This window comes from Cynocephalus volans, chromosome 8 (genome assembly GCF_027409185.1).
Source record: "Cynocephalus volans isolate mCynVol1 chromosome 8, mCynVol1.pri, whole genome shotgun sequence".
NCBI classification, from domain to species: Eukaryota; Metazoa; Chordata; class Mammalia; order Dermoptera; family Cynocephalidae; genus Cynocephalus; species Cynocephalus volans.
Window position 1 is genome coordinate 142548116 of NC_084467.1, and position 15388 is coordinate 142563503.

The following is a 15388-nucleotide window of genomic DNA, read 5'->3' on the forward strand; positions in this document are numbered from 1 at the left end:
TGTCAGTAGGAAAAAGTGTTGACAAAGTTGTAACTGGTTTTCTGGCACCTTTGCTAATTGTATGCCTTTTTAGCCTATTTTGAGCAGTTTTTTCAGCTCTAGGGATTCTGATTTTTGCCGCTCTTTATGCCATAGAAACTAGTGAGACTAAATGTGGTAAAAATGCTATGGGCATCTGCATAGATTTAATCATTTGGTTTCATTATGCAGTAATATTAATTATGTGTCTCTGGATGTGAAAGCTCTGGCTCTGACATTCACTTGCCAAGGAGTTTGAGCTGATTTGACTTTTAGCTGATCTGACAATGAGGAGAGGCAGGTGTCCTTTTCTTGCTCCCTGTTCCTCCCTCCATAGGCTGCAATCTCCCAGATGGGGAGGAGACCATCGTGGTTTCACTGTGTACAAGTATCAGTAAGCATGTATTGATTTATAATAATGATTAGTGTTTATTATAGCACTTACTGTAGTGTGCTATAAAGTGGCAAGCTCTGTTCTAAACCCTTTAGATATATTAACTCATGTAACCCTCACAATAATTCTGTAAGGTAAATACTTTTCTTTCATTATCTCCATTTTACAGATGAGGAATCAGAGGCCCAGAAAGGATGTAACTTGCCCCAAATCACACAGTTTTAGGTGGCAGAATTGGATTCAAGACCTATAAAGTCTAGTTTCAAGTCTGTTCTTTTTAAGATGGCCTTTATAGGAAAAAAAGTGGCTTGGCTTCAGCCTTTGAGAATCTTTTATTCAAGGAGAGCTATGATAAAGAGGAAGCCTTTAGAAGATATAATAAGCATTAAACACATAGGTATGTTTAGCTATTTACATTACAGACAACTAAAAGGTTCCTACCATTGTGGTCATGAGTGAGCGTTGTTATTGGAGTTCCAAGTTTGGATACGGTGAAATCATCATCTCTTCTTTCTAATTATATTTGGAGGCTTCACGGAGATTAGCTTTTATGAGCCCTCCTTGTTGTTCTCTGTGCAGGTGTTTGGCATGGTTTAAGGCAGTGCTTCTTAATCAGGGGTGTGCCTCCCAGTCTCACATGGAGCCTTCTGAAAACAGAGATGCCTGCACCTCTGCCCTTGCTTGTTCTGTCTCCAGAGGTGATTCTGATGTGCGATCCCTAGGAAAGACTTAAAGGGAAATGCTGTCTTCGAGCAGTTATATGCAACACACCACCCCAAAACTTAATGGCTGTAAAACCACAAGTTGTTATGTCTCATGATTTGATGTTAGCCTGTGCTCACTCACCTGGCCGGTCAGTGGGGAGCTGGGTCTCTTTCCCTGGGGTCTCCCATCCTCAAGAGGCTGGACCAGGCTTCTTCACGGGATGGTGGAAATATTCCAGGAGAGGGAGTCCCTGTGCACAAGTACATGTCAAGCCTCTCATTGTGTCACATTTACTGGTGTTGCCTAAGCCCAGAATCAGCATGATAAGGGCCTGCCCAGGGTGTGGACTCTGGCAGACATGATTCATTGGGATCATTATTGTAATAGTCTACTGCACATCTGTGAACATCTGGCTAAAATAAGCTCATTTAAAGGGCATTGATATATAAGGGCTTAGCTCTCATAGAACCTAGGGGGAAGTGAATAGCCTTCATTGCTGTCTTCTGCCATTATTGTACATCTAGGAACTTGATCAGTTGTGGTTTCTTCAAATTCATTTATTCTCTCAGCAAATATTATTTGCACATCTACTGTATGCTAAATACTAGGGAAACCACCGTGAAAAAAACAGACACATATTTCTTGCCCTCATGGTACATACAGTTGGGGACTGGGGGGGGGGGGGCGGTGTATATAGAAACAGACAATATAAATAAAGCAGGAAGGGGAAATAGGGTGTTAGGAAGGGGTAGCAGTTTTAGATAGGGTAGTCAAGGAATGCCTCAAAGAGAAGGTGATATTGTGGGACGGGTCAAGACAAACACAGACTACATCTGAGGTTCTGGCCAGTGTACTGATTTATTACTTTGTGCTTGGGTATCTCTCCCAAATCTGTTAGTAGTGACTGGGTGTGGAGGGAGGGATAGATGGTACAAAATGGGCAGGGGGAGGCCCTGACCAGCATGTCTAATACAAGAGTTGTGCTCCATGAGCTCTTGGCTGGTAACTCTGACTGGATGTGGGTTGTAGATATGGGATGTAGAGAAGGGACAGGGGTATTGAGTATTGAATGTATGCTAGGCATTTAAATTGGTATTTAATTTAAGCCTCTCAACAGCCTTGTGAAGAAACAGTAGTATTGTTGCTTTCTGGGACTCTGAGTAATAAAGTAACACCTTCAGTCAAAGAAGGGAAGAGTCAAGAAGTAGAAAAATACTAGGAAATTAAAGGAGTCATTGATTTAGTGCTAGGAGAGGATATAAGTTAAATGATGCATTCACTGTTTAGAAAATTTTGTTGCATTTATCTGTCATCTTCAGTCCCTCTACTTCTCTTCTGTTTCTGTTTTTGTTTTTGTTTCCTGACAGGAATGGGTAACTGCCACTGACATCAGGGTAACTCTCAATCGCCTCAACACGTTTGGAGATGAAGTGTTTAACGACCCCAAAGTTCTCAAGTCCTATTATTATGCAATCTCTGATTTTGCCGTGGGTGGCAGGTAATTAATCTATGAAATAAGCCTCATTGGAAGCGATTGGAGCTTTGTTATAGAAGTGAATGTAGCAATTTGTTTACAGCTATATTAATGCTGTTAGACTTTCTCTTCACCAACAGCAGGATCAGCAGTACTTACTAAGTGACAATTCATATCTGGAAAGACAGGTAGTAACCTAAGATATTTTTCTTGTCAGATCTTCTCATTATTATAAACTAAGCAATTAGGTTTTCCAAAACCTTGTCAAATCAACACACTTTAGTGAATTCTTATTGACCATTTAAGTGCAAAGCTCTATCTATGGCAGGCACTGTGAAGCTACTGAAGAAGGGGAAGACTGACCTACTGAGACATCCTGACCTTCTAGGATCCTACAAGCGAGTGGGGCAGGCAGTGCGTGAATATGTGAAAATTGATACTAGTGCAGTCACATGTTTTAAATAAAAAGGTAGGGAAGATGCTGTATATCAAGAATGATACAGAACTGTCAAGCTAGAGAAGCAGATGGGATCTGAACTGGATCTTGAAGAGTAGATAGGATTTGGATAAGGAGGGAGGACGTCTGGCTTGAGTGTAGGTGGATGGGAGTGTCATGTTAGAGATGGTAGAGTATAAACCTACTTGACTTAAGGAAAATCTGTTACATGAATTTGTAGAGTTATAAACCAGAAAGGTGGTTTGGTGGCAGAGACCTTAGACAGCAGGCTAAGAATCTTGGATTTATATCCCAAGTATTAGACTATGAGGTCTCAAGAGCAGAAAATTATTTTTGTATGCATGTTCCTGGTACAGGATGAATGCTCAATGAAAGTTGATGGGACTGGGGACCAATGAGAAATCAGGCAGATTTTTTTTTTCAGTAGGACTGTGATATCAAAACAATTAGGGGCAGGCCAATTAGCTCATTTGGGAGAGTGTGGTGCTGATAACACCAAGGTCAAGGGTTCAGATCCCTGGACTGGCCAGCCGCCAAAAGCAACAACAAAACAGTGGAGTAGGAAGACCAGTGTTCAGGCAGGGTAAAAGAGTACAGTGGAGAGAACTTATATTCCTGTTATGAGGTGTCGTACAACACATTACCTGACCTTAGGCTGGTAATACTAGTATGGAAAGGAATATATAGATGCATATTATTGTGAAGGAAGAATTATCAGGACTTTAGTCAAAGATGATTTTATAGTTTAGTGATCAGGAGAATGGTATTTTAACAAAATAAATGAAGAAGAGCTAATTTGGGGGAGATGATGAGGTTAGTTGTAAGCATGTAAAATTTGAGGTCATGGGGGACACCTAAGTTTGTGCCACAGGCTAGGGGTAGGACAGGAGCTTGGGAGAAAGATGAGAACTGGAGACCTGAATTTGGAACTCATCCTGGTATGCTGTAGATGATCCCCAAGTGTTTAAGTGTATTATCAAATGGTAGTTGAAGCTTTGGAACTGATTGCTATCTTTAAGGAAGCAAGTGAAGAGCGTGTCACTGCTCCACAGCACACATTAGTAGTATTCATGGGAATTTCCATGAATCCTTAGTTTATGATCACACCTGCACCTAGGAGATACTTCAGGGGTCTTTGTCCCAAACAGCCTGTGGGAATATCAGTCTGATCAGACATTCATATGATGGTGAGATATCTAATACCATGTTCAGATTGAAATACTTTTAAATCATTATGGCAGACAGTTGCTGATATTTATTGACATATACCTGTGCAGTCCTGAGCACATAAATAAAGCAACTCCTTGATCCTCCCAATAATCCTATGAAATAGGCATTATTGTCATCCCTTTTTTCCAGGGAGGCACAGAGGTTGTTAAGTTACAGTGCTAAGTGAAAGGGAAGGGTGTCAAGCCAGGCACCCTGGCTTCAGGGCTCACAGTCTTCTCAACCACTATACGCTGCTGCCTCCTGACACACAGATTTGACTTCAGGAATAGACCCTACAGGTATCCTCAGAAATCGTTAGGGACTTTCTTCTATGTCTGGTTAATGCCCCAGACATAGCAATAAAGCTAGCAGTTTTTTTTCTTACTCAATTTATCTTCATCCTTAAAAATTCAAATAGCCATTACTTAATCTTGCTCAGTTCCTCAGTTAAGACTTTTAAATGGCAAAACTCAAAAACATTCTAAGGTTGTTTTTAGTTTTCTGGGTCCTTAGTTTTTTGGCATCATTTCTGGGACTTTGCAGCACTTTCATTCTTTGGGGTGTTTCTTCTCTCCCCAGGTGTAAATGTAACGGACACGCAAGTGAGTGTGTGAAGAATGAATTTGACAAGCTGGTGTGTAACTGCAAACATAACACATATGGAGTAGACTGTGAAAAGTGTCTTCCTTTCTTCAACGATCGTCCGTGGAGGAGGGCAACTGCTGAGAGTGCCAGCGAGTGCCTGCGTGAGTGCCCCAGTTGTCTTGAGGACTCCAGAGGTGGGAGAAGGAATGGGTGACCTCTTTTCATTCCTCCTTGAAAGGAAAATTCTGCAAGGCAGTGCTTCTTTCATAATTTGAGAAAGTAGAATGGCAAACTGCATGCACATCAGAGGAAAATCATAGATGAAGGCAACTGGCTGTAAAGACAAACTGTGCTGGTTTTGTGGGGGGTTTTTTCATGGACACACATGCCAGAGTGAAAGCAGCACTTCATGATTTTGGAAATATGCTTAGATCCAAACACAGGGCCAATGTAGTCTACTCTGAAATATAGCTTTTCTAGTTTTTTCTTTGTTGCCTTTTAAAATATTTTTTTTTTGTGTGTGTGTGTTTTGAGCTTGATTTCAATCTCCCATAACAAAGTCTGGTAAAGAAAATGAATGAAAGTTATATATTTAGCAAGTTACACAATATATATAAGGATTGTTATACCTTAAAAGAATTATGTAAAGTTAATATTTAAAATATTTACATTAATGGTGCTTTGTAGACTACTTAATAGTCTTTTTTTTTTTTTTTCTTTAAAAAGAGCAATAAAATTTGCAAACCTTTGTCTAGACTGACCAAGAAAAAGCAGAGAAGACAGAAATTACTAAAGTCAGGCATACTGCAGGGGCATGGCAGAGCAGTTGCTTCTTCCATTGTACTGGAGTGGGCTTTGAGGAGAGAGAAGTCCTCTTCTTTTTTGGGTCTCCACAGGTGACTCTCCTTGTGTCACTGCAGTCAGGTGTTTCATGGGCTGCCTGCATGGCAGCTGTGGTTGCTGCTTTGGAGTTGAGCAGCTTTTGTGGCAGCCATGGCTATGGCGGGCCATCTGTGAGGAAGTGGTGTTTTCAGCATGCTCCTTGCTTGTTTACTGGCAGGGGATGCTCCCCGCAGCTCCTGCCTAAGGACCCCGAGTCTGCCCTGTTTCTTGCCTGTTTCTGGGTGCAGGGGTAGGCCACCCATGAGGAAGTGGTGTTTTTGGTGTGTTCCTTGCCTGTTTCCCTGCAGGGGATGCTGCCCTCTGCTCCTGCCTAGGACCCTGGGCATGCTCTGTTTCTTGCCTCAAAATATTCTTTCTACCAGTATTTATTTACTCAAGCACCCAAGGTCATTGATTAACGTGTTAGGTATGTTGAGTTCTAGACTAAAACTTCCATTCAGAAGATTGTTTCTCAAAATTATCTTTTCCTCATTTCACTAAAATGTACAATGGGGAGAATTTTCCCAATCCCCTCATGGAGAGGTGGGTGGCTTTGGGAGGAAGAGTAGATCCTAGTATCCCTAGAAAAGGGTAAAATGAAAAAGGTAATATGTTGTTTATCTCTTCATAATGTCCTGGTTTATTTTGAACAGATGCAGAAAGAAATCTCAGGAGAAAAGAACTATGTAATCATAATTTGCCAAGGACTTGAAAGTAACAAACTTTTAAAGCAGCTATAATTTTCTTATGTCCTTACAAATAGTCTTTATCATATGCTCTTGAGAATAAAGGGAATAAGAGAGACGACATCGCCAGCTTCCAAAAATTATTGGCAGAAACCTTGAGAAGGGACCAGTATCTTGACGCATGACATTTTCCATTGAGCTGCCTAGAGCTTATTTTCTAATTCATTTTTTCTTTCCCTTAACAAATCCCAGATTTGCAAATAAAATTGACAGCCTCCGCTAGCATTCCTCAGCACTTGCTTGAGCTTCTTTAATTCCATTTCTGAATGTAATGTCCATTGTTAGAAGTGATAAAGACTGGTAAAAGAAAAAATGAAATACTCCTAGGATGTGCCATTTAAGTAAATGGACATGTGTTTGAAGAAAATTCTGCTTAGTGATATCATATTTTGAGTTTATTCATGAAATTATAAAAAAAAAAAAAAACATGTCGCCAGCTTACAACTAACAAATGAACTGGATACTGTGGCTAAAGGACTATGATGCAAAACTAAGTCGATTTGCTCTCCTCCTTGGTCTCTTCTGCATTGTGATGCTTCCAAGAGTGGCATTTCTGGATGCTGTAGTATTGCCAGGATGCTGGGGATAGGAAAGAGAAGTTTATAGCTGTCTTCTCTTACCAGCTGTTAGTGAGGCAGCTACAGCACCTGCTTTCACTGTGGATTGGAACATTGTGGACACGGAAATTATTCTGCTTCATAGTCTCAGATCACCAGACCTTTTACATGGGGGGAGGCATAATCTAGGGTAGCTTGAGGGAAGAGAAATTGCTAATGAAGAAGGCAAAGGGAGCTATAAAACTAACAACAAAACTCTAATTTTTGGTGCCAGTGATTCAAGTTTCTAAAAAAGTTTTCAGTGTTAATACTATTAAAGAACTTATTGTAAGGAAAGGAGGGGAAAAAAAGAAAACAGGTATAGTCAAATAGTTTTAAAAAACTGCTAATGATGTTCTGCTCTGTCTGAAACCAAATGAAACTTTATTTTTATTTAGTGCTGAAGATACTGTCTATACTTTGGGAGGAATGAATAATTCTGAGAAAGTCACCTAAATATAAATATAGTAAAGAATTTTTGGACTATAGATACTAGTTCTTAAAATATGGTTGTGCTCTGCAGAAACGGTAGTTATTTAATAGATAAGCCAGTTTGAATTGTGGCTCCCCTGTAGATGGATGTATGTAGAGGATCTAGATTTCCCTTGAATTCTGCCTACATCTGCAGAGGCACTAATTTTAACCCATGTGTCTCAGGTTACTGTACTGTGGATAGGCAAGTAGTCTGGCACTTTGAAAGTTAGTGTCTTAATGTATTTGAGTCATCTGAGACCTAAAAAGTTAAAGTAAATTGAAGCCTATATGTAAATTGGCACCTTGTTCTTGAAGTTGGTTCTGAAATCAATAAAGATTCAGGAAAATTGTAATTTGACCTGGCTTTTACTTATATATGAACAACTACCTGGAGGAGATTTTTTTCTCAGTACAGGAATTCCTTGTATTTTCTGATGGTGCTATTTTTTTTAATAAGAATGAACATTTCTTAGTAAACTGATAATCTGGCTATTTAAACCCTTTATTCACATACTTTTTTTTTTTTTAAATGAACCATGTATCTGGTGGTCGTTCTCATTCTCCTACCCCCTGTCTGTCGCAGAAATGTGGGAAATTATGGTTTGGTCTTCTTTGAGTTTTTTTAAGGGCTGTTCTTAAAGATACGTGGATCTGATGTAATTTGTATGTTTTGGCCAACAGCCTGTGACTGCAGTGGTCGATCGCAGGAATGCTACTTTGACCCTGAGCTATACCGTTCCACTGGCCATGGTGGCCACTGTACCAACTGCCGGGATAACACAGATGGCGCCAACTGTGAGAGGTGCCGGGAGAACTTCTTCCGCCTTGGAAACCACGAAGCCTGCTCTCCATGCCACTGTAGTCCTGTTGGTAAGTGACGGAAAGGATCTGCTTCAGCCTGATGGATTGAAAGACAAAAGAAGAGTTCCCTGTACCCCCAGAGAATCAAACTGTGTCTGCTGGGTGTTTGGACAGTTAAGCATGGAGATGTGTACATTATTGTAACACATAAATGATTCGGGAACTGACTCAACTCCCCCATCTCCTACTTCCACTCTCTTTAACCAAATTGAACTTTCAGATGATTTTCTGGTGTAAAGTGTGGGGTGGCCTGAGTAATGGTTCTGTAAATAATTAGCAACAGGATCATAGAGACCATATGAACTTTGACTGTAAAAGGTTAACTGCTTTGTGAGTTCTTCCTTCTTAATGATTTTGTTTAGTCTGATCTCCATAGAGGGCTGAACATGTTGAAGGTTTTCGGCATGTTGGTGTGTGTCCAGAGATGCATGGCATCTTAGTCCCTTCTACTTTTTCAAGACTTTGAGCTTTAGTTTTGTCGTTCATGCCTGTATATACTTACATTCTAGACATGGGCCTTAAGCAGTTTGTGCTTGCCAGCAGAGAAGCACTTGGCCTTGGGTGCGGAGTGATTTGCAAGTGTTTTTCAACATCGATGAGTAGATTCATTTTAGGGTGTGTCCAGAAAGTTAAAATGTCATGGCTTAATAGGGTATGATTTTGAGAGTGTTCTCATTTAAAATTTGATTTTTATTTTGTCTGTGACCATTTAGAAATTACATATTGCTTCTCAGGCATTGCTTTTACTTACTTGTCTGGCCAGGTTTGTGGTCACAATGAGCTCCTTAACTTTTAGGTTCTCTCAGCACACAGTGTGATAGTTACGGCAGATGCAGCTGCAAGCCAGGAGTGATGGGTGACAAGTGTGACCGTTGCCAGCCTGGGTTCCATTCGCTTACTGAGGCAGGGTGCAGGTAAAATGTCTTCAAAACCAAAGAAGGGGGCAGAATCTATATATAGTCAATTTATAATAGTAGATCTTGTGGCTTATTGGCAGCAGCATGAACATTTTTCCCATAATAATTGTCAAGAAGATTTGAGATAGGCTGTAATGACGAGCCACTAGGGGTTTGTTTTGTACAGAGGGTAATCAGACTTTTTAATATCTAAATATGATGGGTATCATAGACTGAAACCAAATTCTAATGTAAAAATGAATTAGGATTCATTTCCTTCTGTATGTATTTCTTTTTTAAAAAATCTGTTAACATGTAAAATAAAAGGTTAACTTTGAGTGGGATTTCTTTTCTCCCTTCTCTTCTCTTATTGTTTTATTCCATTTTCCATCAAATAGGCCATGCTCTTGTAATCCTTCGGGCAGCATAGACGAATGCAATGTTGAAACAGGAAGATGTGTCTGCAAAGACAATGTCGAAGGCTTCAATTGTGAGAGGTAGTTCATTCTTCTGTAGCTGTATTGTATTTTCTCTGCTATTAGATTTCAAGCAAAAAAGATATAACTGATCGTGTCAATCTTTTTCAGATGCAAACCTGGATTTTTTCATCTAGAATCATCTAATCCTAAGGGTTGCACACCCTGCTTCTGCTTTGGACATTCTTCTGTCTGTACAAATGCTGGTGGCTACAGTGTTTATTCTATATCCTCTGCCTTTCAAACTGGTAATTTAGACATTTCCCCCCAACCCCCTAGGATTGTGAGACTAACAATATTTTTTGTAAAAAATCAGTAACTCTTTGAGGGTTTTTTGATGGTGGCAACACTTCATTTTATTTAATGTGCATGATTTTTCTTGTTCGCCTTTTAATTTAATGAAAACATACATATGAGTTAGTAACTTACTGTAGTGAGTACAAATGTTACACAAGGATACTTCAAAAAGTTCATGAAAAAATAGAATTGAAAGATAAGGGCCGACCCCGTGGCTCACTTGGGAGAGTGCAGCGCTGGGAGTGCAGCGGCACTCCTGCCGCAGGTTTGGATCCTATATAGGGATGGCCGGTGCGCTCACTGGCTGAGCGCGGTGCGGGCAACACCAAGCCAAGGGTTGCGGTCCCCTTACCGGTCACAAAAAAGGACAAAAAAAAAAAAGAAAGAAAGATAATACAAATCTTTCCACAAACTTTTTGAATTACCCTTGTATAAATATTAATAAAGCAAAATATAGCTTGAGGAATATAGCACAGATAGGTATTGTTGTAGAATCCATTTATTCAAGAAAGTTTATTGATGACTTCATACAAGGTGTGGTCTTATGCATTTTTGTGGAATATAGAGGACCTGAACTCAGGCTGTTTGCTCATGTTTTATTCTCTGCCTGCAGATGAAGATGGGTGGCGTGTGGAACAGAGGGATGGCTCTGAAGCATCTCTCCAGTGGTCCTCTGAGAGGCAAGATATTGCTGTGATTTCAGATAGCTACTTTCCTAGGTACTTCGTTGCCCCCGGTAAGTAAGGCTAGCAGTCTGACTTGCTGTGTGCTTCTGTTCAGCCTCCTTCTAACATTCTTGCCCACCATTGTGTCTGCGTTCCAGCAAAGTTCTTGGGCAAGCAGATGTTGAGTTATGGTCAGAACCTCTCCTTCACGTTTAGAGTGGACAGGCGAGATACCCGCCTCTCTGCGGAAGACCTTGTGCTTGAGGGAGCTGGCTTAAGAGTATCCGTGCCTTTGATCGCTCAGGGCAATTCCTATCCAAGTGAGACCACTGTGAAGTATGTGTTCAGGTAAGACAGCCTTCTTTTTTTTTAAATTTAGTTTTTATTGAAGCGTAATTGATTATATATATTCAAGGAGTACAAAGTTGACTATCAATAGTTCTACAATGTGTGATGGTCAAGTCAGAACAGTTAGCTTATTCATCATTATAATACATAATCATTCTTTGTGTCCTTTGACCAATTTCTCATAAATTTGTAAGATTGGACTTGACCAACATTGTGAAGTGTTTTCTTTATTTAAACTTCTCTGGCATTGAGGTGCATGTTAAAGACAAACTTCTGGATTATCAAGGTGACTTTATGAAAGAGAGCCTTCATTTGTTTAACTTTATCATTTCCAATTGTACTGTCAAACCAACAGTCTCATTTCTGATTTGGTTAGATTGTCAGAGCATTGCATTGTTGGTGGCATAAATGAATAAGAAATGCTTTCCCAGCACCGATGGTTATCCTTAAAGAAGTTAATGTGGCCCTTTCTTTCTCTCCAGGCTCCATGAAGCAACAGATTACCCTTGGAGGCCTACTCTTACCCCTTTTGAATTTCAGAGACTCCTAAACAATTTGACCTCTATCAAGATCCGTGGGACATATAGTGAGAGAAGTAAGTTATGATATAATTTGAGAGAGTTTAAGAAGGTGATTAGGTAGAAGGATCCATGATAATGCAAAAGTGTATCTCTCCTAATACTGTAACACTGATCCTAAAGAAGTGGTATAAATTACGACATTATAATATTCGTAAATATATTAGCACATAGATTATATATAAAAATAATGCATTTTTTAACAACTTTCAAAGACCTGGAAAAATTTTGCCAAAATTAGTAAATAGTATTGTTTTATAACTGATAAGCCAACTGAGGTCACATTTTATATAAATAGATTTTTTAAAAAGCCTAATTATAATTTTAGTGGCTCAAGTTCTTTAACCTTCATTTCTTTTTATATACTGTCATGTAATTTTCCAGCCCTTTGAATCATTGGCTAAATTATCAAAAATTATAAATCATTCAGCGAAAATTTGTAATTTTAGGTAAGCCTTTAAAAATAATGTCTTTAAATTTTTTCTTTTAAAATATTTATTTTTTATTGAATCATAATTGATTATACATATTTTTGGGATTCAATGTTAACATATGTTGATCAAATCAATATTACTAGTATGTATATTGTTACAAATTGTACTTATTCTTTATGCTCCTTGTCCAATCTCTCCCTATTCCCCTCTTCTTCCCCCATCCCACCACTCATAACCCTAGTTTTCTTCTCTCCCTCTGAAAGAGTAATGGTTACTCTGTTGATTTGTTGCCTAGATGATCTGTCCAATGCTGAAGGGTGTGTTCAGGTCCCCCAGTATTATCATAGAGCAGATGCTTCTGTCACTCTGGGGTGGGCTTTGTGGAGAGAGACATCCTCTTCTTTTCTTTGGTCTCTGCTGGTGACTTTCCTTGTGTCAATGCACTCCAGTGGCTGGTGGACCATTTGTGTGGTGGTTGTGACATCTAGCCGCTTTCACGGCAGCCATGGTTACTGTGGTGGCTGTGGTGGTCCACCCACATGGAGGTGATGTTTTTGGCATGCTCCTTGGTGCTGGTGGTTTGCCTGGTTGTGGGTGGGTCCGGTCTCTGGCTCCATGCCCCAGGTCCCCAGGTGGGCCCCGAGGTGCTGGAGGTATTCCTGTTTGTGGGTGGCAGGTGGGGCTGGGGTCTGGTCCCCGGCTTGATGCCCTGAGCCCCCAGGCGGGGCCCTGAGGCGCTGGCAGTGTGCCCAGGTAGGTAAGGCTTTAAAAATATGTCTTTTAAATTTTTTTCTTTTAAATTTTTTTTTAACTGAGGACCTTTTTCTGTGGCAAGATAAAGCTCTTCGTGGGGGGTGGAATCAAAGTGATGGGGTGGTATTGGGCGTGGCTTCAGCAACTTGAGTGTGTTGATTTTTGAGATGCCTGCATGAATATCCATGAAAAAGTGGTTATGTAGTTAGAGATGTGGATCTGGGGCGTAGGAAGAGGGTAGGAGTAGAGGTCTAGATTTAGAAGGTTGTCAACATATGAGCAGTACTTATAAACTTGGGAATATGACAGGATATATAGAGAAAGAGGATGTAATTCTGGAAAGAGTTAGTTAAGGTCCATGCCCTGAGACCCAAGGGAGGAAAAGAATTTTGAGGAGGAGAACAATTAACAGGTTTAGGAAGACAGCACCGTTGGATTTTTGGATTGGATGATTAAGGAATCATTGGTGAGTTTTGTTTTTTTTTAAAAAAAATATGTTAAAACTGAAGTTAAATCTCAGTGCTTTGAAGTAGTTTGAAAGTGAAGAAGATAAAGAATATTCTTTTTAAAAAATTTTAATTAATGCATTGTACCTAGTTATGGGGTCCAGTCTGATGTTTTCATACATATATATGTAAGAGTATTCTTTTAAGGAGCTTGGCTGTAAAGGAAGGAAAAAGAGATAGACTGTAATTTGAGAATAGGAACAAGATTGAAGAAAGTATTTTTCATATGGGAGACTTATGAATGTTTACAATAGGAAGCACATTAACAACTGGAGACATATCTCATGATCTAACTGGGGAAAAAACAGAAACATATTAAAAGTTAAGTTAGTTCAGGGCAGAAATAGAAGACATGTCCTTCTGCCTTATGTGGTCGATTTCCAAATGAATTACATAGGGGCTGGCCAGTTAGCTGAGTTGCTTAGAGTACAGTCTTGAAACCCAAGGTCAAGGGTTCGGATCCCCACACCGGCCAGCTGCCCCAAAACAAAAGCAAAAACAAATGAATTATATAAACAACAAGTGATATTTCATAACATGGGAAAAATACACTTTAAGCATAAGAATGCAAAAGACTCAAGTGGAATGAAAATTAAAGGGAAATATGATGATACTATCAAGGCCCACCTCTCCCATAGAATGTTGCTGCTGATGCTATCAAGGGCACCACTGGATTGGATGAACATTGGTCTAAGCCAATATAAGGTTTCCTCTATTTTGATTTTCTTATAGAAATGGGACACCATTATGACATATGGCATAACAACTTTAGGATAATTGCATACTTGTCAAAATAGCCTTGGGTCTTAGGACTTATTTATTAGTTTTTGCTGTTTTATGGAAGGCAAAAAAATATATAACCTGAGTATTACCTGTTGACAGCTGCTTTCTCTTCTTTCTTATCTTTGAACTCCAGTCCGTGCCTGCTTTTGTGGCAAAAGAACAGAAACACTGCTTAATGGCTACAGACTTACACTCTTCTTTTCCCCTACACTCTTGCTCATATCTCTTCTTGCCCCAAATGATTGTCCATTGCTTTTCATTTTTCACATTGGTGATTGGGAGAACTATAAAATCCAGCAAGTCTGGCTGTGTGTGTGTTTAAAAATTTAAGTTTATTATACCACCACACTAGATACTTAGCACCCAATACCACGATTGTTATAAATCCTATTTTCTAATTATCTTCTCCAGTGGATCGATTAAGCTAATGAATGATTTTCTCTGGAATTTGGGGTCTGGTTACTCTTCAGCATTATTGACTTTTCACAAATTTTGGATAACTGGAAGACAGTTCAGTGACTCTTTTTTCCATACAATACACAGGTGCTGGATATTTGGATGATGTCACTCTGACAAGTGCTCGTCCTGGGCCTGGGGTCCCTGCAACTTGGGTGGAGTCCTGCACCTGTCCTGTGGGATATGGAGGGCAGTTTTGTGAGATGTGCCTCTCAGGTTACAGGAGAGAAACTCCGAGTCTTGGCCCATATAGTCCATGTGTGCTTTGTACCTGCAGTGGACACAGCGAGACCTGTGACCCTGAGACAGGTGAGATGATCTTTGGTAACTGCTGGACCTAACTTCTGTTTAGCAGTTGGGTAGGAAGTGCTCATTGTCTTATTTACTTGTACACTTGCCGGTTTTTTCGCACCTCCTCTCCACATAGGTGTTTGTAACTGCAGAGACAATACGGCTGGCCCCCACTGTGAGAAGTGTAGTGATGGGTACTATGGAGATTCAACCATGGGCACCTCCTCTGATTGCCAACCCTGTCCATGTCCTGGGGGCTCAAGTTGTGCTGTTGTCCCCAAGACAAAGGAGGTGGTGTGCACCAATTGTCCTACTGGCACCACTGGTAAGTCTGCTCCTTCCATCTGCTTTCAGTGTTCCATCCAATAAAACGACCTGGGGAAGAAGGGCCTTGGGATCTTTAAAAATTTTTTTGTTTGGTTCAATGATTATGGTTTTCCTAGTAGGCAGAAGTTTTGTAGGAAACAGGTTAATTATGCATTCATAAAGTGCATATCAGATAGA

At 40.0% G+C, this 15388-nt stretch overlaps 1 protein-coding gene across 1 annotated transcript in view; it reads left to right on the forward strand.

Moving 5' to 3' along the window:
- LAMC1 (laminin subunit gamma 1) overlaps positions 1 to 15388 on the forward strand; it is a 139014-nt gene that overhangs the window by 92514 nt on the left and 31112 nt on the right. The window contains exons 3-13 of the mRNA XM_063103683.1: positions 2485 to 2615; positions 4837 to 5003; positions 8222 to 8410; positions 9198 to 9315; positions 9696 to 9794; positions 9885 to 10021; positions 10684 to 10806; positions 10894 to 11083; positions 11566 to 11678; positions 14681 to 14902; positions 15021 to 15209. Of these exons, the coding sequence (XP_062959753.1) occupies positions 2485 to 2615; positions 4837 to 5003; positions 8222 to 8410; positions 9198 to 9315; positions 9696 to 9794; positions 9885 to 10021; positions 10684 to 10806; positions 10894 to 11083; positions 11566 to 11678; positions 14681 to 14902; positions 15021 to 15209 (1678 nt within the window). The remainder of the gene's footprint in view (positions 1 to 2484; positions 2616 to 4836; positions 5004 to 8221; positions 8411 to 9197; positions 9316 to 9695; positions 9795 to 9884; positions 10022 to 10683; positions 10807 to 10893; positions 11084 to 11565; positions 11679 to 14680; positions 14903 to 15020; positions 15210 to 15388) is intronic.